The sequence below is a fragment of the Geotrypetes seraphini genome, chromosome 10 (assembly GCF_902459505.1).
Source record: "Geotrypetes seraphini chromosome 10, aGeoSer1.1, whole genome shotgun sequence".
NCBI classification, from domain to species: Eukaryota; Metazoa; Chordata; class Amphibia; order Gymnophiona; family Dermophiidae; genus Geotrypetes; species Geotrypetes seraphini.
Genome location: NC_047093.1, coordinates 42,736,757 through 42,760,970, shown reverse-complemented (window position 1 = coordinate 42,760,970; position 24,214 = coordinate 42,736,757). Strand labels below are relative to the sequence as shown.

Genomic DNA, 24,214 nt, shown 5'->3' with positions numbered 1-24,214 from the left:
GAGATAGTCAATGTCTGGTTCCATGTTTGTCACTGCCAGTTGTAACAAGTGATGAAAGTGTGCATCGGTTAGTCTGGATCTGGTTGGAGATTTCAGATCTAAGTTGGTCTCTACTGTGAGGCTATTTGATAAAGATGCATTTACCATGGCAGCATTGCTACCGTGGCTTTGTTAAAGGGGCCCTAAGTATGATGGTTTAGTAAAGAGGCTCCTAAAAGTTTTATCATGTGGATCCATGGACGTAGTATTATTGATCATTATCAGCGCTGATTAAGCTTTTTAAATAATTAAGTTAGGCGTCTAGATTGACTAGGCACTGTTTATAGAATCTGGTCACAGTACTCAGGCCACCACCCACTTCAGGTAGTTAATTAATTAATTTAAAATTTACTATATCGCTATAACAGTATAGGACAGACCTATGCGGTATGCAGACTTAAAACAGAAAGGAAAAGAATGCCATGTTAACAATAGGAGAGAATATTCACATTGATCTGAAATCTTCCCACAAAGCTGTCTGTGTGGAAGTCTCAGGACTACTTCAGAAGCTCTCAAACACTTGCTGGTGGCTCCCTTAACCTGGGGTAATCTCTGCTTCCTCTTCTAAAGTGTATTGCTTTACCTCTTCTACATAGTACATCACATGAAACTGGGAAAACCGCTTCCCCCTTCTCTGCCTCCTTTTGATTCCAAAGGGTACTGCTTAATAAACCAATGATATTGGACCAGACCAAAATCCCGTCCCTAACTGAAGAATTGGGACCTGATGGATATGGATTTCCAGGGTTTTCCTTCCCCCTTAAGGTTCTGTGCTTATTCTACAGTAGAGTGGGTCCCATTATACTTAATATGAAGAGCTTGGAGACAGGGGCCTGACAACCCGATTATCACAAAGTATATAGTTCAGCTATTTTTTACAGGATTACTCTGAAAGGGGTGATGGTGAGTCATATAATTATTAATTTTAATTATTAAAATCTCAGGAGACTATGATCCTGAAAGATGATTGAGCGCACAAGGATGAAGGTTGCAACAAGCTCTGCTTGGTGTTTCAGATGGAGCTTCTTCAGACCACAGCGGAATATGACCGGAAGTTGAAGTCTGCCGAAAATGCTATTGTCAAGCTTCAAGCAAACACGGCCTCCATACAAGTAAGAAAGGAGACTAGAAAGCTCAACATTTTGGGCTTTGTTTTCTGAAGCTGAAAACTATTGCAGTCAACGAATAAAATAATTTTCACACGTAGTCCAATAAATAAACATATGTGGGGCAGTTCTATAAATTGGCACCTCAGTCTAGGTGCCCCAATGCTGTATGCTTAGTGTCAATTCTATAAAGGCATCTTGGTTAGGGTTACCATATTTAACGATGGACAAACCCGGATGCATGGCCCTGCCCCAGCCCTGCCTTGTTCTGCCTCCAAGCTGCCCCACCCGCTTCCAGCCCCACCCAATTCCACCTCCAGCCCCGTCCCCCAAAAGCCTTGTCTCTTTTTTTCCCAACCCTTAGGCTGTGTCTGGAGGGCCTCCAGTGTGTGCGGATGCATGTGACGTCATCCGCGCATGCTTGTTGAAGGCCCTCCAGATGCAGCCGAAGCTCGGAGCTTTCCAAAACTTGGATAAACTGCCTGGTTTTGGAAATCCATCCGGGAACCCGGACAGTCCTCTTAAAAGAGAACATGTCTGGGTTTTGCAGGATGTCTGGTAACCCTAATCTTGGTGCCAAAATTCCATTATATACCATATTTTTTGCTCCATAAGACACACCTGACCATAAGACGCACCCTAGATTTAGAGGAGGAAAACAAGAAAAAAACCATTTTGAACCAAATTCTCCCTGCCAGGCTCTGTACCCAACCCCATACTCCTTGTCAGGCTCTGCACCTTGCCCCCCCCCTCCCTGCCAGGCTCTGAACCCTGCCCCCCTCTGATGGTCTATTGGTAGGCAGGGACAGGGCACAGGGCAGGCAGGCCTAGTGGCAGACAGGCAGGCCTAGTGGCCTAGTGACAGGCAGACTGGTCTAGTGGCAGGCAGGCCTAGTGACAGACAGGCAGGCAGGCCTCATACCCCTCACATACCCTAAATCATCCCCCCATATACCTCCCCAGTACCTTAAATCATTCCCCCATACCCCCTAGTACCTTTTTTAAATCATACTCCCCGTACCTTTTAAAATCCCTCCCTCTCTCCCTAGATGGCTATTCTGGTATTTTAAACATCCCCCCACCCCCCGGTACCTTTTAAAATCCCTTCCTCTCTGGCTAACTGTCTCCTCCTATTTTCCAGCCAGGAGCGAGGAGGTCAGAGCAAAGCTTTCTGCGCTCCTGCTTCGGCTGCACTGCTTTCTGAATGGCTGCGATCAGTTCTCGTGAGTCCCGCAAGAACTGATCACAGCCATTCAGAAAGCAGCGCAGCTGAAGCTGGAGTGCGGAAAGCTTTGCTCTTGACCTCCGCGCTCTTCTGACCTCCACGCCGCTGGCCGGGAAATAGGAGGAGACAGCTAGCAAGGGAGAGATCACGCTGGACCACCAGGTTATTTGCAACAAGTTTCCGCAGATGGCGGATGGCGGGCGGGCGGGGGGGTTGGGGTTTTAAAAAGGTGTGGTGGTGGTGGGCGTGCAGGAGGTGTTTAACAAAGGTGCAGCGGTCTTGCGGCGGAGCAGCGGACAGGGTGTTTTTAAAAGGTGCGGTGGCAGGAGGGGTGTTTTTAAACGGTACGGGGGGGGGTACATTTTTTTGTACCTTCGCTACATAAGATGCACCGAGATTTCCACCCACTTTTGGGTAGGAAAAAAGTGTGCCTTATGGAGTGAAAAGTACAGTAATACTAGCCTAAACTGGGATTAATGCACCCATGTTTAGCATTCCTTCATGCCATGTCAATGGCAGGTGTAAGTTGACATACCTAGGCATGCCATGTGAGGTGTATAATTTAATCTATAAACTATCCCCTGATTTTTTATATGGCACCTAGATTTGTGTGCCAAAATTTGAGCACTCTCTCAAGATGCGCACGCAAATCAATTGGTTAATGAGCCAATTAACATAATAATTGGGTGCTAATAACCAGTCTGGCTCCCTCTCTGTCTCCCCCCCCCCCCCCGAACAGTAGCACCTTCGGCTGTTTCTCCCCCAGATTAACCAATAGGCCCGCCTTCCTCTTCCAGGTCTATCTAAGAGTCCCTGATGCCCTAATTGTACAAGATAAGCCAGATCTCTAGGTAAATATGTTTACAAAAGGCACATTTACTTCCAGAACTCTGTTGCAGAAGCCAAAGGTGCAATAAATGCACAGTTTGATGTCCTGCTGGAAGCTGTGAAGAATGCCCAAGCTCACGTGTTCGAGTTCATAGAGGAGAAAGAGCGTGTGGCTTTGAATCAATCTGATGGGATTAAAACTCATCTGGAGCACAAATGCACTGAACTGAAGAAAAGCAAAGAGAAGATTGAAGACTTGGCTAAGCACAAGAATGAAATCTATTTCCTGCAGGTATGTCCCGGATGTGAAAACACATTTTTGTAAGGAACTTTAAAAGTCAGAACTGTGCATGTACAATGCCTTAATGCAGCTTGAGAAGCATCTATTCTTTATCAACATCTGGAAAACCCAGATTCCGTTATACTATACTAGCATATACACATATCAGCGTGAATAAATGTAGGCACGCCCATTTATACCTGTTCGAAGGTAGGTGCAAATTCAGATTTGTGAAGAAGGAATGATAAAAAAAGGAAAGACTGAAGTTCTCACTAGATATGAATTGAACTCTTAATGGGATTCATTGAACCTGTTGAACAAGTTTAAAATCATTTCTCGAACATTGTCCACAGATGTGGAGAGTGTTATACTCTCTGGTTAAGTGGAGAGGCATTTTTGATAGTAAGTCTAAGTCCAACTTTGGACATTTCCTATAAGATGCCCAAATGTCGAGGTGGGGAAACTTCCATATCTGAAAACGCTAGATGTCCAAATTGTTTTTTGAAAATGACCTATTTGGACATCTTGGCCCTTAGGACATCTCACTTTTTTTGGCCATTTACGAATACAAAAACATCCAAGTTCAAAACTTCCAAACGAAGCCCATTTGGATGTGGGAGGGACCAGCATCTTAATGGACTGGCCACACAGACATGCCAACAGGAAAGTGGGGCACTTAGGGGCCACTCCCAGGTACATATTTCACCAGAACTCCCTTTTAATGTTTGGTGAGCCCTCCCAAACTCCCCCAAAACTTACTATACTCACCTGTCTACCACCCCAATAGCCCTTATGACTGCAGGTATCACTTATATAGGAGTACAGTAGGTTTTGGGTGGGTTTTGGTGGGCTCACACTTTCCACTATAAATGTAGTGGTTAGCCTGGGATATGGGCCTGCAACCCCCTCTCTATTCTTTACTACGTCACCCACCAGGATACTCCAGATACCTGCTTGCTGCTCTACTAGGATGTCCCATAATATCTGAAGCTGTCATATAGTCTAGTATATACTGTTTCATTTATATATTGGGGGGGGGGGGGGGCGGGAGGAGGAGGAATCAGTAACCACTGGCGTTGTGTGTGTGTGTGTGGGGGGGGGGCATGCTTTCATCCCTCCAGTGGTCATCTGGTCAGTTTGGATACCTTTTTGGCACTTAGATGCTTTGAATACAGAGATCTAACTCCGAAAGTCCAAACGACGCCCTGGAAGCCTTAAAGGTATGATTATCCCTGCAAGATGTCCAACTGCTATGCAAGCCCAAATCCTGCCCAAAACATGCCTCTTACACCCCCCTTAACATATAGATACCCTGGAGGGTGAATGCCATGCAAGATGTCTGGCACTTGGATGTTTTGGTAATTAAAACTTCCAAGTACTGGTTGGTGTATCCTGTCCCTACTGTCGTGAAGCACAGTGATCAGCTGATCCAAGTAAACCTGGAGTGTAAAAGGAAAACCACTTAAGATCCTGCCTTTGTCTTTATTGCAGGAGTACTGTGAGTTTAAGAAAAGCACTGGGGATGACACACTGCCCAGTGTCTACATTGGACTGAAGGATAAGATGTCCACCATCCGAGATGTTGTTTTAGATTCAACCAAAAACTTAGTACGGGTTTTAGAATCCTCCTACAAGGACAAGCTGCAAGAATTTGCAAAGGAAGGTGAGTTCAAACTGCCTCTCCAAGGGCCGTTATCCTGTCCAAGACTTGGAAATGGATCAAGTAAGCTTGCAGAGCTTACTTAAGCACTTTGAGAGTTCTAGAGTCTTTGCAGAAAAAAGATTTGAGGGATGTAGAAACGGCTATTATCGTTTGAATAGGGCTACCAGGTGCTTGCAACATCATACAGACACATACAGTATAATAAGACAGGCTTGAAGCTTACAGTGCAACAACTGAGACAGGCAGACCGCAGATGTGACCAGTTGCAAGAAGTGAGACCTAATGAGTGTCCCTCAAAGGGAGTAGCTTATACAAATGGATCATAAGAGGAAGAGCGACTAAGGTGCAGCCTTGAGAGGGTCTCAATTAGTTTATGTTTATTTGGGACGTCCAGTACCATCTTTCATGGATAAATAGGGTTACCTGATTTCCTCCTTTAAAAAAAGAGGACACGTGGCCCCGCCCCATTTTGCCCCCTGTTCTGCCCCCAGCCCCACCAGCACACAATTTTTGTCTCTTTTTTCCCTGAGCTTGGGGGCCGTGTCTGGAGGGCCTCTGAGCATGCGTGTGATGTTGTCGCACTGGATCCGCACATGCTTGGAGGCCCTCCAGACGCGGTCCTGACCTTGAGACGTTCCAAAACCTGGGAAAAAAAAACTGCCGGGTTTTGGAAATCCATCTGGGAATCCGGACAGTCCTCTAAAAAGAGGAGAGGTCCGGCTTTTTCCCAGACCTCTAGTGGCCCTATGCATAAAATCAAAGCAGTTTACAAAGGTTTTACAGTTCAGGGTGAACATAAGAACATAAGAACTGCCATCACCGGATCAGACCCAAGGTCCATCGATTCCGGCGATCCGCACACGCAGAGGCCCAGTCAGGTGCACACCTGATTGTAGTTTTAGTCACCCGTATCCCTCTATGCCTTTCATAAGGAGATGTGCATCTAATTTGCTTTTGAATCCTAGAACAGTGGATTCAGTAATAACCTCCTTGGAGAAAGCATTCCAGGTGTCCACCACTCTCTGCGTGAAGCAGAACTTCCTGATATTTGTCCTGGTCTTGTCCACCCCTCAGCTTCAGTCCATGTCCTCTTGTCCATGTCACACTTGACAAGGTAAATAATTTATTTTTCTGCTCTATTTTGTCGATGCCTTTCAGTATTTTGAAAGTCTCAATCATGTCCCCTCGTAGTCTTCTCTTCTCAAGGGAGAACAGTCTCAGTTTCTTGAGTCGTTCCTCGCATTCCAAGTTCTCCATACCAGTTATTAGCTTCGTTGCTCATCTCTGCACCCTTTCCATCATTTTAATATCCTTCTTTAGACTGGGAGACCAATGTTGCACAGGACTTGCTCCCCTCTATGAGCACAAGGCCTTAGAAAAGGTGAGCAGCATTATTGATGTGGAACGATAATACAATTTTTAGTAAAATTTACTGTGTTCAAAGGTCTAGCTCTTGTGAAACAGCTGTAGATAGACAGAATAAGGTGCATGCCATAATATCCTTCATCTTGTTGGAATATGGAAGCTGCTGGGACTGGCACTGTCCTGTTTGAGGCACCATTAAACAGCCACTTCTGAGCTCAGTTACAATATTCTTACATTCTGTGACCATTTCATTACTCTTAAAGAAGCAATGGTGTCTTATATTCATGACACTGATAAATTACAGTGAACATGAGAACAGTTTAAACCAGGGGTGTCCAACCTTGTGGTTTCCCTGGGCCGCATTGGCCCCAAAAAATGTTTCTGGGGCTGCACAAACACGTAAATACTGCAGCAAAGACAGAGGAGGGAGCCGGAAAGACGGTAAACACCCGGGGGCAGCGGAGGAAAACACTGCATTGCCCTCGATCGGGGCCGCACAAAATACTTCACAGGGCCACAGGTTGGACACCCCTGGTTTAAACGGTTCAAACACAAATAAATGATTACAGGTGCTAAACTTAGAATAATGTAAATAACAGAACTTACTGAATGGGGCATGGTTACATTAGCATTTGACTGAAAACCTGACTAGGTTATCTGGTGACGGGACAAAAGCGCGTGGCCAGCGCTCACTTGTCATGCGCTCAAATGTCATACTCGTGCTTTTTACTAGAAATCATTGACGCTGAATTGTCTTGCGCTCACCTGTCTTGGCGCTCACTTGTCTTGCGCTCACTTGTCAGCACCCGTTTGTCCGCGCGCTTATGTCTTCACGGAGTTATTTTACGCTTTCTTGTCTTGCGCTCATATGTCTTGTGCTCACCTGTCTTGCGCTCACTTGTCTTCGCGCATTTGACCGCTTGCGCACATTTGACTTGCCACCGTTTAAACATGGTTGAGGGAAAGGAACTATGGAGTTCTAGATATCATAAAGGTATCTAAAAAGGGCTGGCGACATGTTAGTTACTCTTATTTCTCCTTGCTGTAGAGCAGGAGTGTCCAACCTTTTGGCTTCCCTGGGCTACATTGGCTGAAAATTTTTTTTCTGAGGTCGCACAAACGCTGCAGCAAGACAGAGGAGGGAGCCTGCAAGATTGTAAACACCCGGGGGCAGCAGAGGAAAACACTGCATCACCCTTGAACTGGGCCGCACAAAATACTTCATGAGGTTGCATGTGGCCCTCGGGCCACAGGTTGGACACCCCTGCTGTACAGGGTCAATAGCCATATTGTTTCTGGTGAAAATTGGAATCTTTCTAGATTGTGATACATTTTATTAAACTAATAAAAAATATATTGTAGTTCTGTCAGCCTTCTCCCTCTATTCTCCACCTTCCCCCCCCCCACTCTCAGCATCAAAGCACAAAAATATGTAATTGTACTTAAAAGTTGGAAGGAACAATGGCCCCCATCCTTGACAACCACAGACAGGGTTTCGAGATAACCAAATAAGAAAATTAATATCGCTGAGACCATTTTATGTAAACATATTTGGTGTGGAAACAGTGGCATAGTGAGGGTAAGTGGCACCCCACTCCTTCCCGACCCCCCCCGGCGCCTGCACGGCTCCCTTCCCCTGTACCTTTTTAATTTTCTAGGCGTGAGCAACAGGCACAAACTTGCTGCCCGCGTTGTGTTGGCTTTCCTTCTGATGTCACTTCCCTAGGCACGAGACCTGGAAGTGACATCAGAGTGAGATGACACCAACGTGGGCAGCAAGTTTGTAATGCTGCTCAAGCAGGAAAAATTTAAAAAGACCGTGCCCAGGGCGGACTGATACCCCCCCCTATACCCCCTTACTATGCCTGTGTATGTAAAGTCTGAAAACTAGATTTGTTTCTGGCACCTGAGGCCAGATTTTCCATTCCTGGCAAAATGAGATTATGAGGCAGAAGGATCAGAAGATGAAGTTCAACCATCAGCAAGCATATCATGGAGCTGACCAAATGAGTGTTTTATTTCCCTTTTTTATTAAAAGGTCTATTCCTTCCTAAACACTGTATTGGAGGATGTAAATAAACTCTCTTTTTGCATTATTACCAATTATATATATATATATTTTTTTTGAATTTTCAGAGGACTATGGAATCAAGACTATGGTATCTGCTATTGTTCCAGCCAAGTACCGCATATCGGTTCCGGAACCTAAGACCAGAACTGATTTCCTAAAATGTGAGTGGCCTCATTATTGTCCAGAATCAAAATGACATAGTTTTGTGTGCTATGAGCTGTGTTTGCATCTTCTCCCAGGATTCCTACTCATGCTTATGCAGCGCTAAGCGTGATTCTATAGTGGGCACTTAATTTTTATAGAATCACGCTTAGCGCTGCAATAATCAGCAGCAATTTTTTCAGGCGACATATATAGAATCGGGCCCTCATTCAATAAAGGGCACACACCCTATACTGAATAGCGCTTAGTGCCAATTTTTTTTTCCAGTGCATAACTCTGGGTGGAATTTACTGAATCTGGCCCTATGTAATGCTGGGTTTAACTAAACCCAAATTTCAAGTACTAGAATATAATCCCAATCCTGGACCCACTCTCATTTAAATGTGGGGAATATACTACCGATTGATACAACCGGCAAAAAAAAGGTTTTAATTTTTTTAATTTTAATTTTTGTATGGACCTTCAGAATCCAACGAGGCACAGCATACTTCTGGTTGTTTACATCTCCATCGGTCCAACTTTTATTGAATTCGTATGTGAATTTTTTTATTCAGAGGGAGCTCAGTGGGAGGGGGTTAGGCCTTGGAGGCTTATGTGAGGGGGAAGGGGGGGATTTGCATGAGGCGAAGGAACACTTTTTTTTTTATTGCTGCTCTTCCTGCTGGTCAATCAGCTGAACTGGCAGGACTTCCCAAGGCCACTGATTGGCAACTTTGGGTTTACCCTGCTGCTCAGCTGTTTGGGGCTTCCCCTGCTGGCTCAGCGCTGAGCCAGCAGGGGAAGCCCCAAACAGCTGAGAGGCAGAGGATGCCCCAATACCGTGGTAGCTTTAGGGAATTCTGCTGGCGTTGATCGGTGGGCAGGGAAAGCAGCAAAAAAAAAAAAAAAAATTGACAGGAGGGATAGGGAGGAAGTGTGCTTATTGATTGCTCTTCTGAGTAGACACCAGGCACAGTTCCTCTCCCTTTTGCCGGCACTGCTCTGCATGAATAGTGTACACATAATTTGCATGCTGAGCATCAGCTGTTGGGGAAAATCGTTCTCTCCAAGGTAATTTGTACTGTGGTATCAGAGCGTTTTGCATCGGGGCCTAAGCCTCCAGAGGGCGACCTAAGAAATATTTTTTGCAGGGGTATTCACACCATTGTACAGCTTCACAAGCTTTTGTTTAAAAGTTATTAACTTCCAAAAGCAGGATTTGGTTCTTACAAATAGTGTTTCTTCTCCTTAGTCCCTCTCGGGCTTGAGTTTGTCTGGTTGCACAGACAAACTCATACATTTTAAAGGAGAGTCAGGTGAACAATATCCCAAAGAAGGCTATAAAAATAGTGAAACTAACTTTTAATGGAAAAAGTATTTCCTTCTTCTGTTGGTCTATAGCAGTGATTCTCAACTTGGTCCTGGAGTACCCCCTTGCCAGTCAGATTTTCAGGATATCCACATTGAATTTGCATAAACTCAATTTGCATACACTGCCTCCATTCTATGCAAATTTCTTTCATGCACATTCATTGTGGATATCTTGAAAACCTGACTGGCAAGGGGGTACTCCAGGACCGAGCTGAGAAACACTGGTCTATAGCACTGTTTTTGCAACAGAGGAGTTTGTGATTGCCACCGTTCCAATATCTCCCTGGGGATTATTAGAGAGTTTGAACCCCCCCTTCCTCCTCGTACTATAGTTCTATAACATCAGCTGAATGGACTCTCAGGCACAGATTCTAAAGTTAGGCATCTATAGTGGCGTGCCTAGCCAATCTAGGTGCCTAACTTAGGCCCCCTTTTATTAAGCCATGTTAGGCTTTTTTTTATCGCAGGCTGCGGCGGTAAAAGCTCCAACGCTCATAGAATTCCTATGAGTATCGGAGCTTTTACCACTGCGGCATGTGATTAAAAAACCCCAACGCGGCTTGATAAAAGGGGAGGGGTTAATTATTTAAAAGGCTCAATCAGCGCTGATAATTGGCAATTAACAACTCATAATTGATGTTAATTGCACTTTATTCGATGGTGGGCGCTTAATTTTTATAGAATCGTGTTTAGTGCTGCACTACTTGATGCCTAACCTTTAGGCGCCATGTATAGAAAGGTTTGGACAAGTTCATGGAGAAAAAGTCCATAGTCTATTATTGAGACAGACATGGGGGAAACCACTGCTTGCCCTGGTTCAGTAGCATGGAATGTTGCTACTCCTTGGGATTCTAGAATCTTGCTACTCTGTGGATTCTGAATGGAATGTTGCTACTCCTTGGGATTCTAGAATCTTGCTACTCTTTGTGGATTCTGCATGGAATGTTGCTACTCCTTGGGATTCTAGAATCTTGCTACTCTTTGTGGATTCTGCATGGAATGTTGCTACTTTGGGGGGGGGGGGGGGGGGGGTTGCCAGGTGCTAGTGGATTGGCCACCGTGAGGATAGGCTACTGGACTAGATGGACCATTGGTCTGACCCAGTAAGGCTATTCTTATGTTCTTATGTAGAACTCATAACAAGTTTATGTTTATTTAAGATTTGATCTACCGCTCCTGCATTTTACTGACCTAAGCAGTTTACAATGTATCAAACTAAAATGAAATTAGCGACTTGAGAAAAACGACCCTATCTATCCCGAAGGCTCCCAAACTAGCTAAAGTACCTGATGAAAATAAAATTATGTAATACATTTCTAAGATCAAAAATCAAAGAAATAGAAATAATGAAAGAAGATTAAAAATAAAATAAAACAACTTTAAGAGATAGAAAAGTCTCTGGGGCGGCTGGTTAGTAAGTTCAGTCTGCAGAACTAGGTCAACCGGCTGCCACCAAAGAAGCAGGACCAGGAACCATGCCAATGACACCAGTCACCCGACAGGCAAGGCCAGGCGCTGCCGACAGGAGACCCCTGAAGTGAAGTCCAATTTCCCTTCGATGAGTCCAACAACGTAGCTGCAGGAGTGCAAGTCTGCCGAGGCGAGGGGGAGAGAGGGCAGGCCACAGGAGATCTTCCAACGCCGGCATTGTTGAGGCCGTGCTGCATCGCGCCGATGGCTTCCCCCCTTCTGCTGCTGATTTTGAAATTCTGGTGGCGCTTGATTTTTCTGGCTGGAGGCAAGAGCATTTTAAATTTTGGATCATGTGCTAGTTTTTCATTCATATTGATCATTTTATCTCAAATAAAATGAAATTACACATGAAACAAAAACATCCAAATAAATGGAAGACAAGAACAAAATGAGGGGGGGGGGGGCGGAAGGCTTAGCGCACGTATAAGTTATTAGACCATATTTACCCAAATGTACTTCATTCATCCACATTGTGGATACCTTGAAGTCCAGACTCATTTGGGATTTTCAGATAGCGGGTTTGGGAATGCCTGTACTAGCATGTGATGCCTTACAAACAAAACCTCACTGTACGTATGTCATTCCTGGCAGTGACTAATCATCTTCTAGGAGCTGAATTAATAGTCTTATGGAATTGCATTTCCATATTTTAGCTTTTGGAAATGTGCTCTTCTTGGTCCTAGAAGATGACACTGACTCATGAACACACCTATGAAACTTAGGTGATGCTTCTCTTCTGTCATCCGGCCCCCTCCCAACTGACCTATTTAGTCGTGATCAGTTGAGAAAATGAATATTATTATGGATGAGATTTTCCAAGTTAATATGACTGTACATTAATTATTCTAGTGTTTCACGATGACATTAAGGTTTTTTGACCTGCACTTATATGCTGTTATATAGGTTAATTCCATCCAAAATACTATCCATTTCCCAATTTGGCTGTTAGTTCTTTCAACTTGGGACGATATGCTAATAGCTGTTTGCGGAGCTGTGCGGTTCTTTTGCTTAGATCAGGTACGAAGAGGATATTATATCCGTCTAGCTTTAGAGGGGCTTTCAGCTTTGCACGAGCCATAATTTCAGGTATTTGACTGAACCTGAGCAGTCGAAGAACTATCGGCCGTGGATAGTGAGTGTTTGTGAGCATATGTGAAGGCACTCTGTGAGCGCGGTCGATCTCCAACGGTTTGTCAAATTGCATGTCTAGAATTTTGGGAATAAAGGTTTCTAGGTATTTAACCATATTACTTGATTTAGTTCCTTCTGGGATCCCGTGGCAATGATAGACCGAAATGTATCGCTTTTCTTACTATTTGCTCAGTGTATTGGTCATTGTTGCCTTATTGTTCTGTATATAAAATTTTCAATAAAGATGATTGAACTCAAAATACTATCCATTTCCAGTGCACTTTACAGAGGCCTTTCTTCTAACATTTATGCACCTTGATCCAGAAATTGATGTATCTCATGTAGAAAATATTCTTCACACAGTTCAAAAGTTTAATATTTTTACTGTTCAATGTAACACATGGGAGAAGGTCAGGAAGAGGTCAATATTTAAAACCACTTATGCAGTCAGTAGCAGTACCAAACACAAGTGTTTATTAAAAAAATAATCCAGGCCGCTTGAACAGAAAATTTTGAATGTACAGATTGTTACAGAACTAAAATTAGTGGTCTGAAAAGGCGATGGGATATGGAGCCACCCATGGACCCTCCACATAGATGTGAAACTTTTGTGTTTAAGGGGGAAGTTATCAACACGGGCTAATGTTAAGGCATGCTAATTAGAGGCAGGCTCTGAACAGGCTGCTTCTGGCCTGGCTCGCCAGGGCTTCCCTCTGCCACATCATCAGTGATGTCATCAGTGACACGGCAGAGGGAAGGCCCCAGTGGGGCAGGCCAGGAACAGCCTGTTCCAAGCACTGCCTTTTCCCTCCGGCCACCACCATCGCTGCTGCTGCTTTAGGAGACTCGGAGATGTCAGGACTCACTGAATTGGTGAGTCTGATTTTTTTTTTTTTTTTAGAAAGTGAATTGATTCGAATTGGCAAATTGGGCAAAACTAGTTAGCATCATAATGTTAGGTACTGATATATGAGCCAGGGTTTTCCGGGCCTAAAATACCTAACACAGATGCCTACTGATGTCTAAGTCATTACATGCCAAACTCTGCTCCTAACCATGTCCAGTTTTTGGATAGGTGCAGGTAGGCACTGTGACAATTTTCACATGGAACCTAATCATTTTTAATTGGTTTTAAATTGGATTTTAATGTCATTTCACCAATTTTAAGTTGTGTGTAGAAATCAGCTAGGCACTGCTGGTGTAGGTGCCACTTATAGATTCAGGTCCATAGTACCTGCTAATGAATACTGTATATGCTTTTGAGTATGGGCCAGATACATGTTAGATGGCCAAGTGAGTCACACAAATAGCAGGTCTAATTTGAATTGACTAAATTAGATGATTCAGGTTCACAAATATATTCAGTGGCAATATATTTAGAAACACTTCTGAACACAGGCATCATTTAAAAATATCTAGGTTAGATGTTTAAATTATAATTTCGCTGCACAGCTGACTGTTGACCTCAAATAATCTAAAATTGCTCAGATAAACTTAATTGCATTTCCTGTAATTGGAAATTAAACTGTAATGGTTATTGAGTGCCTTCAGTGACATTAGCCAGGAGTGGGCAACTCCGGTCCTCGAGGGCCGGAATCCAGTCGCGTTTTCAGGATTTCCCAATGAATTTAGTAACATAGTAACATAGTAGATGACGGCAGATAAAGACCCGAATGGTCCATCCAGTCTGCCCAACCTGATTCAATTTAAATTTTTTTATTTTTATTTTTTATTTTTTTTCTTCTTAGCTATTTCTGGGCAAGAATCCAAAGCTTTACCCGGTACTGTGCTTGGGTTTATCCGGTACTGTGCTTGAGATCTATTTGCATGCACTCCTTTCAATGCATATTCATTGGGGAAATCCTGAAAACCCGACTGGATTCTCAAAGACCAGAGTTGCCAACCCCTGTTATAAGCCAAAAGACTGTATGAGTTGTGGTAATCTACTTTGGAATCATTTTTGCTGTGTTTCATGTGCATTTGGCAGTAGCTCTTTTGTCAGGTCTCTTTTTTCCCTTCCCTCACTCTTTCCGTTACATCTTTTTTCCTTGTTCCTTTCACTTTTCCTCTTCATAGTTTGTTTCTACCTTTCTGCTTTGGTTTCTCTCCTTCTTTCCTTTCCCCCTCCTTTCTTTCTAGCACATTCTTGTCTGTAGTCTAGTCCTCTCTGTTTTCATCTCTTTCCTCTTCTGCTTCTCTGCACTTCATTTTTTGGGGAAGGGGGGTTTGCATTTAACTTCCATCACTCTGCCTTCACTATAATCGGAACCAATAGGCATGACATTTTTTCAGTCGTAGCCCCTCAACTTTGGAATACCTTACCAATTCTTGTTAGAGAAGAAGCTAATCTCGAATGTTTCAAAATCCTACTCAAGAGTCATCTATAATAATAAAACGGTAAGTGCGCATGCGCACTCGCGCCGCGTGTTCCCTGATCCTTGATCTGTCGGGATGTGGCTATACGAGTGCGCATGCGCTAGGTGGTGCGGAGTGAGGGGCCGGCATTTAGGGGAAGGAGAGCAGGCCCGGGATTTGGCTGGCCCCAGCCAGGCATGACCCCCCCCTTTCCCGCCGCACCCAGGCCCTGGCGGTCCCCGCCGGCAGAGGCGGAAAGACAGCTCGGCGGCGGGTTGGCGTGACAGCAGAGCAGCCCAGACCAAGGCGGCCGATGATTGGCTGGGGTGATGGCGCTCAGCAGCCCTGGCTGGGAGCGCGAGACTGGTAGGTGGGCGGGTGCTGTGGCTGTCCGGGGGTGGGAGGCGAGGCCGTTAGAGTGACGAAGACCAGGAGGACCTGCTGGTGGTGGATGATGGTGGTAGTAAGAGTGATTGGGGGGGAAGTTTCAGCTGAATCCAAACTGCAAATTCGGTTGCTGGCCAGCATCTAATATTGTGTGCACAAACCTGGTGTTAATAGCATGTTAATGATGGCGGTACTTTTGACCATCGGCCCTGAAGACAAGTAGCAAAACGTTAGTTTAGACCCGTCAATACAGTTAAGTACTACGTAGGTATAGACTATTCTGGCCTTCTTTTCACAACCCGGTGGAATCTGCTAAACTGACATTTATCAATAGCTCACTTAAGACACGATTCAGATTTTCAGGCCCATAAATGTCTTAACTTTTCCAGATCCACACTCATGGACCCAGCACCTGGAAAGCTGTCACTCCTTAGGACACGCAGAGAAAATATTGTCTTGAAACAGTCTCACACACATCATGAATGAGCAAGCAGTGCTCCGAAACAGGTTTCTATCATTGTCCTGAGTTTTCTATAAGGCTCAAAATTAGGCAACAGCGAAATATAATAACTGGCTGTTGCCCAATTTTGCCTAACATTGTTATTATATTTCGTTTTTGAACTGTTGCCTTATACAAAACTCAGTGCAATAATAGAAACCTCATATGCCAGGTCTGAAAAGAACACCTGATAAGTGTGTGAGACTGTTTCAAGACAATAGTCTTCTGTGCCTCTCCTATTTTTGGTATTATGAAGTTCTTGCAAAATATTTTTTTCTTCCCTTTTCACATAGTGCTACTCCTTAGGACACTCCACATGGTCAGTGCAGCAACAGAAAGAAAGACAGACAGACAGGGGGAGAGAGACAGAAAGAAAGAAAGACAGACAGGGGGAAGGGAGAGAGACAGAAAGAAAGACAGACAGGGGGGCCAGGGAAAGAGACAGAAAGAAAGACAGAAAGAAAGAAAGACAGAAAGAAAGAAAGAAATGCCTAAGTCTACACATCTATTCTAGCACCCGTTAATGTAACGGGCTAAAAAACTAGTTTATTTAAAGAAGCTTTTAACATTTGATTTAAATTTTACAGAATCTTTTTTAAGCGCCCTTAAAGAATTAAGCAGCAACGAGCCTTTTCCTTTTGTTTTTTTTCCTTATTTGTCTTTCGTTCCTATCCAAATTGTATTTCTAACCCTATTTTCTTTTGTCTCCCGTCTGGCTGTCTCATTTATCCCTTTTTAATATGCCAACTATTAGTTGATGTTTCTTTGTAATTTGTTTTTTTTTAATTAATTATTAATGGTACTGTTAATGGCATTTTTATTGTGTTCATGCTCTTTTTTATATATATTGTAAACTCGCTTAGAAATTAGATAAGCAATTAAATCAAATTTTAATGAAACCTTGAAGATATGGGTTCCCCAAACGATGCTTGGGATTAGTAAATCATAAACTGTGGGTGATATATAACTAACTATAGTCCAAACAATAATCAAACACCCATCAATGACTTGAAATAATACATTCAAAATGTATGAATAAGTGCTCAGGACCTTTTAGGTAAAGAGACCACAAGCGGGGTCATACCCCAAAAGCCGTGTCTCTCACATTCAATCATAGCACTTTGCTATCAGTCCATCGGTAACCTCTATAAATGCTTATATTGCTCTTAATTGAACTTATCTGAAAGTGACTTTTCAAAACTTCTGAGTTCCGATGCGTTTTGCCTTGCCGGCTGCTTCATGAAACTCACTCCACCTCACAGTTGTTAATATTGAAGTGGTTTTTGCGTCCTTAACATTTTACTTCCTCAGTCCGATATAGGTGCCACAATGGCACACACTTGGCAATTTTGCAATGGTTATGGATCATGGCTAAGAAGTTCTAGAACACTAGTGTAAAACCACATTGGTGCCCTAAAACTTAGGTATGGTTCTTACAGCGGGTCTAATCTAATCTAGTCTTTGATTTATATACCGGGTCATCTCCTAGCTGAGCTCGACTTGGTTTACAAGTAGTTAAAGACCAGCAAAAAAAGCAAACAAGATCATAGGGGAAAATAAGTGTTGTAGGGCAATCAATTAGTTTACTCTTTAGGTAAGATGTTCAAGTATTGTGTAAATAATAAGGTTTTTAGGACTTTATGAAATTGTTGTAACTGACCTATCAATCTGACAGAATCAGAAAGCCCATTCCACATTTCTACCAATTTATAAGCAAAAGATTGACTGAGTTTCCCGGCCGATTTAATTCCTCTGAAGGAAGGGAACAGTAATTTATATTTCTGTGTACTCTTTGAATAGCAAGATCTAAGAGTATTCCAGTATAAAGGGACCAAAGGACCAAATATTCCATAGAGAAGCTTAAAAATGACGCAGGTGCATTTAAACTGGATCCTAAAACGGATTGGGAGCCATAATCTGCTCCTGCATCACTCACTTGAACACCCTTCTTGCATTTACGCACTAAGGAGGAATGCTATATATACTGCCAAAAGTTAGGAACATAGGCCAAGATTCTATATACGGCGATTTAATTTAGGCGCTGGTAGGTATCCTACCAGCACCTAACTTAAGTTGAAGACGCTGTTTAAAAAAAACCAACAATGCATTTAAAAAGACAAAATGTAGGTGCCTACCAGCGCTGGAATCATGCCTAGGAAGCCATTTGATAATGGCTAATGCCACTGTAGCTATGGCTAACGCCGGAATTGGCATTAGGTGCCATAAAGCACCTCCGTAGGCGTGATTCATGTGAAAAGTAGGCGCCGGAGATGTAGGCCTTGAAAACCCTTGTCATATTGCCACCTTTCTTGAAGGCGTGATTCTATAAATGATGCCATTGTGTGATGGACACGTGATCGGTGGCTGTTTATAAGGTGGCCGCCGCTGACAGCACCATATAGAAAATCCGGGACAGAGTAGATCCACTATTCTATGAAGGCCTCTATTTTATAAAGGGCATCTGATCTTCGTAGAATACTGGCATAGCCCCCAGGCCACGCCTAACTTTGGGTGCCAAACTTATGTGCAGATCGGTACTATTGTATTATTTGGCACCTGGCTTTTGGGAACAGCCATGACTCGTCTATTTCCCTCCCATGGCCACACCCCCTTTTGAGCTGTGCACAGGAAACGTCAAATGGCAAGCTATAGAACAACATGTAGGGGAGATTCATGTGCAATTTCAATCAAGCTAGGGTCAATATTTAGCCGGTGGTGCGCAGAATTTTGCTGACTGTCAGTAGTGTTATTCCTGAATATTCAGTGTTAGTCCCTGTCTGGGCTTCGGCGTTGAATATCCAGTTTTGTGGAACTGACTCATGCATAGTCAGTTAAATCCAACAGTACACACTTAACCAGCTATAGGCTACCTCATTGACATCAGATTGACTTTTATGTGGTCTTATTTATGTGGTTAACCTGGCCAGTTAAGTTTTAAATATCGTTCAAAGATGTTTTGCAGCTTAATGTGTGTTACCTACTAAATCTTGTTAAATATCTATACCTAGGCTTTATAAAGATAAAGAAGATTAGGGTCTTCCAAGTCTGACTCTACCATTGCCAGTCTTGAAAGCTGAACCTTTCAATGCTTCTTCACAATAAGAAAGCTGTCGTGGTCAAGAGCTCCTTATAGCGCTCATCGATCCAATTTTTATATATGTGATAGTGCCTTATTACATATATATATATTTAAATTATTTTTTCAAAAATAATGATCAAAAAACTTATCTGATTTTAAAGATAAGAACCGTGTTCACCACCCCATGTTTCAATTTCTTCTTCAGGGTCGAGGTTTCATCGGTCAATGCCTACAACAAGCAATTTATATTTAGTGCAATAGTTTCATTTCCAAATGCCCACATCTGTGAGAACATTTCAATTTCAATTACTGAGAAAAGAATATCTCGAAAGTATATTGAAAACTATAAATGCTTACCCATACTCAGCTCTAATGCTCAATACAAGTTGGCGGTGGCGTTCTCCTGCTGATTTCACGCTGTGCATTCTGACATAAACAAAAACTCGCATTGGAAGTAATTCTCTTTTGTGAGGACTACTCCGCTGTATACCAGGCTGGTTTCAACTCTCCCCCTTACATGAGTATAAAGATATTTGCCAGATGTCTAGTAAAACACATATTAGCAGAGTTTTTCGATTTTGAATGATTTCTTCACATATCCACAAAATTATACCTTCACACGGTAGATAGCCATTCAATTTCTTCATTCAGGCCCATAGGAGTCAATGAATTAAAACATAAGAACATAAGAAGTTGCCTCCGCCGAGTCAGACCAGAGGTCTATCATGCCCAGCGGTCCGCTCCCGCGGCGGCCCATCAGGCCCATTGCCTGAGCAGTGGTCCTTGACTATTTCTATAACCTACCTCTACTCTTATCCCTATAACCTACCTTTACTCCTATCTGTACCCCTCAATTCCTTAATCCTCTAGGAACCTATCTAAACCTTCTTTGAAGCCCTGTAACGTGTTCCCGCCTATCACAGCCTCTGGAAGCGCGTTCCATGTATCCACCACCCTCTGGGTGAAAAAGAACTTCCTAGCGTTTGTTCTAAACCTGTCCCCTTTCAATTTCTCCGAGTGCCCCCTTGTACTTGTGGTTCCCCCATAATTTGAAAAATCTGTCCCTGTCCACCTTTTTCTATGCCCTTCAGGATCTTGAAGGTTTCTATCATGTCTCCTCTAAGTCTCCACTTCTCTAGGGAGAATAGCCCCAGCTTTTTTAGCCTGTCGGTATATGAGAGGTTTTCCATACCCTTTATCAGTTTAGTTGCTCTTCTCTGGACTCCCTCGAGTACTGCCATGTCTTTCTTGAGGTACGGCGACCAGTACTGGACGCAGTACTCCAGATGCGGGCGCACCATTGCGCGATAAAGTGGCAGGATGACTTCCTTCGTCCTGGCCGTGATGCCCTTCTTAACCCTTTCAGGACCATAAGGATCGTAGGCCAATTTTTGTGGTTTTGACAACATTTTTATGGTAAAAAGGGCTTGCAGATGCCAAAAAATTGATTTTTTTTGTGAAATATCATTATTTTTATTTAAAAAAATCACACTTGTGGCTTATGGACAGTGTGGCAAGTGAATCTTCTCGTCAATCTAGCAACGACGCTAATGAATGAATGTCGGAACCAGTTTGTTTACATAAAGGCAGTATCATATGGAATCTGTACATATCAAATTTAGAACTGTAGACTATCCCAATCAAAATTTATAGGATTTTAAAGTTATGGGACAAATATGTCCCTTGGTCCTGAAAGGGTTAATGATGCCAAGCATTTTGTTTGCTTTCCTTGAGGCTGTGGCGCACTGTGCCGATGCCTTTAGTGTTGTGTCCACCATTACTCCCAGGTCTCTTTCAAGGTTACTTACCCCTAGCAGTGATTCAACTTGAATATCCAACGTTGTTCTTTTATTGACCCCAACAGCTTTCTGATGATCCACTTTAACTTGCTGCCTGCATATTATGTGCAATTGACATTGACACGTCGATATATGTGATAAGAACGAGATTGAATTAGCACTTTAGTGACATTAGAATTTTTTTTTTTTGTGCTAATTATAGTAGCCAACAGGTATTTTTGTGAGTCTTCTCAATAAGAGGCATATTTTTGTTATATGAAATTGAAGGAGTCTGGGACTGGTTTTCCTAAGTGTCGAACTAAGTTTTCTCTTTAATAAATTGCTGAATTATGTTTAGCTGCAGACCTAACTTATCTCATGTTCTAGCCTGCCTGCTTTGGGTGTTAGCTGGGGCATTCTAACTTCTTACGGCTATCTCAGCATAAACGACATGTAACAGAAAGACTGCAGAGCCTCTTTGATAAATTCCTCTAACCCCCGCCCTCCCTACCAAACTAATAATCCCAACCTCGCCTCCCTCCCTACCCTTCCTCCCCTTCCTCCCCGGTTGGCACCCCCCTTGCAACAGTTATTGGATCATTTTGTAATTGTCACTGGTTTATACCATACACTTGTTAACTAATTCTCTGCACCTTCATTGCATAAATTGCTCTGAACTGTTTTCTGATATGCTGAACTGTTTTCTGATATGCTGTAACTTCGCTGTAAATGTACAGTCTCTTAACCTGTAAACCGCTCTGAACTGTTTCGTGGTATTGCGGTATACAAAAATAAAGTTATTATTATTATTAGATAAGTGACTTACTAGTGACCTGCTAGTGTGAGCTGAGGACCAATGATTGTTAAGAAAAGTAACACGTGAAAAGTTTTTTCTAGAATTCAGTTGTATAGCCAGAAGAATGTATAAATATCTCTGTAACGTCCTGGTTTCGGGACTTCTGAAGCCAGCTTGGAGCTCAGGAGTCGCATATGTATGCTAATAAACCACCTGTGCTTTCTTCGAGTCTCTAGTTTTTTTGGCTGCCCAAAGGGACCTTTCAAAATGACCAGTCCAAGCATGGTAGCACGTTTCGGTGATGTTTGTAGTGTTTGTGTTAGTTTATCGTTCAATTCCTCTCCCCTCCCCCCCCCTTTATGTTTTATTACATTGTAAACTGCTTAGATTTTAATATTGGTTTTATATTGGCAGTATATCAAATAAATTGAACTTGAACTAGATACATTGTAATATGGCATGTGTTGATTTATATAACATGGAAACCGGGCATGAATTTGTAATAATTTCTTTTTTTTGTTTTCTCTTGTAAACATTTGTAGATATCTGCATGTTAACATTTGACCCAGTAACAGCTCACCGATTTCTCAGGCTTCAGGAAGATAAGCGCAAGGTGACCAACAGTTCTCCCTGGCAGCATCCATATCCGGATCATCCGGAGAGGTTTGAACACTGGCGACAAGTGCTGTGTCTGGAGAGCCTCTACATGGGCCGCTACTACTTTGAGGTTGAAATTAAAGGGGAAGACATTCACGTAGGGATGACATATAAATGCATCGACCGGAAGGGGTCAGAGAGCAACAGCACCATCACAGGCAATGATTTCTCCTGGAGTCTGAAATGGAGTGGCAAGGAGTTCTCTGTCTGGCACAGTGACGTTGAACTACCAATCAAAGCAGAAAAATTCACCAGAATAGGGGTCTATCTCAATTATCCAAGAGGAAGTTTGTCGTTTTATGGAGTGGCTGATGCCACAATGACTTTGCTAAACAAGTTTGAAAATGAATTCACTGAGCCTCTCTATGCGGCTTTTTGGCTTCCAAAGAAAGAAAATTCTGTACGGATTATTGATCCAGATGAAGCAGAAATTCCAAAATCAGTAGCCCCCACCTCTTCAGTGCAAGCTGCGCCTGTTACTACCATTTCATCAGTGAGATCTACTACATCAAAGACCCCTTCAACCCCCACAACGGAGATCCCTGTCAGTACTACAGTGAAAACTGTGAAAGTTGAAATGACCACCACTCAAGAGCCAGGATCAGTCACCAATGGTTGTTTGTCTCCACTAAGTGACTCGACAAAGATAGTTGAATCTTTGAGCACTCTATCCAGTGTCTCAGGGAAAGCAACAACATCTCTCCCAGTGGGCACACCCTGTAGCTCAAAAATTACTACTGTTTAGTTTGAGTTTTTCTGTAATTCTTTGAGAATATTCCATCCACAGAACTCCATTAGCTCGATATTTTAAAACAGTTATCTGGAAAGCAACACCTGCTATCCCGATAAATGCCATCAATTGCCCCTATCCTGCGATTTTCAGCAACTCTATCTGGATATTGCTGATGAAAATCTTAACTCATCGCCTTGGTTCTATCTGGGGCCAAGTAGGGGTGGAACATGGACAGTTCTGGGAATTATCCGAATAGTGCCGATATTCAGTCTCCTTCCTGGATAACTTAAGACTGAATTGCAGACTCAGTATCTAATTAGGTAATCAGGGTTACAGTCCACAGTCATTTTTGGAAAATATAATTTAGGATTTTCTTTTTTAGATTGGTAATTCGCAGCTGCTTGGCTAGTGGGTGTTATAGTTTGTGTATTTTAAAAGTGACAGTATTTAGTATTCTAGGGATTCTTTTACTAAGCTGTAGTAAAAGTCACCTTAGCATGCTTTTACATGAGTTTTTTCCATGTGCTAAAGCCAGTTTTAGCGTAGCCATAAATATGGCCTTTTTTATATTTTTGTGTTAATGGCTATGTGCTAATTTTGCTGGCATATGATCATTAAAAGATACTGAACCAAACAAAATTAGAGTCAAAACAATGGGCTTAAAGTAGGCACTGACGGCAGTATGCTATGAAGATGTAGATTCCTTACTGTTTAAACATAGTACACATAGTAGATGCATTGGACATCTACTTTAGCATCCATTTATTTGTCAAGTGACACTTAGAATGGCATAATAATAAAAAAAGGTCTAAGTCCATTATGGACTTAAGGCGCTAGTCCAAAGTCGGCAGCGTCCAAAGTCTATTCTCAAAAAATACGTCCAAAGAATCGTCTACTTGTACGTCCAGCCGTTTGATCGTCCAGACCACTAAGTCATCTATCATTTACCCCATTCTTGTCCAAAAAAATCATCCAAGTCTAAAACGGCTAGAAAAAGACCTTTTAGATGTGGGAGGGACCAGCAAAGTGATGGACTGGCCACCCAGACATAGCAATAGAGTAGTGGGGCATCTTGCAGGGCACTGCTGTGAACTTCACAAAAAGGATGCCACATAAACATCTCACCACAACTCCATTATAGGTCATGGTGAGCCCCCCCCCAAATACCTAAAAGGGACTGGAAATACCCCCAAATACCAAAAAGGGACTGGATGACTTCCTGAAAGAGAAGAGGACA

General features: G+C 42.9%; 1 protein-coding gene across 1 annotated transcript in view; it reads left to right on the top strand.

Moving 5' to 3' along the window:
• TRIM16 (tripartite motif containing 16) overlaps window positions 1–23,942 on the top strand; it is a 29,347-nt gene extending 5,405 nt beyond the window's left edge. Inside the window, exons 2-6 of the mRNA XM_033961627.1 lie at window positions 1,056–1,151; window positions 3,257–3,490; window positions 4,970–5,141; window positions 8,643–8,738; window positions 22,130–23,942. Of these exons, the coding sequence (XP_033817518.1) occupies window positions 1,056–1,151; window positions 3,257–3,490; window positions 4,970–5,141; window positions 8,643–8,738; window positions 22,130–22,989 (1,458 nt within the window). The 3' untranslated portion in view covers window positions 22,990–23,942. The remainder of the gene's footprint in view (window positions 1–1,055; window positions 1,152–3,256; window positions 3,491–4,969; window positions 5,142–8,642; window positions 8,739–22,129) is intronic.
• Window positions 23,943–24,214: the final 272 nt, after the last annotated feature.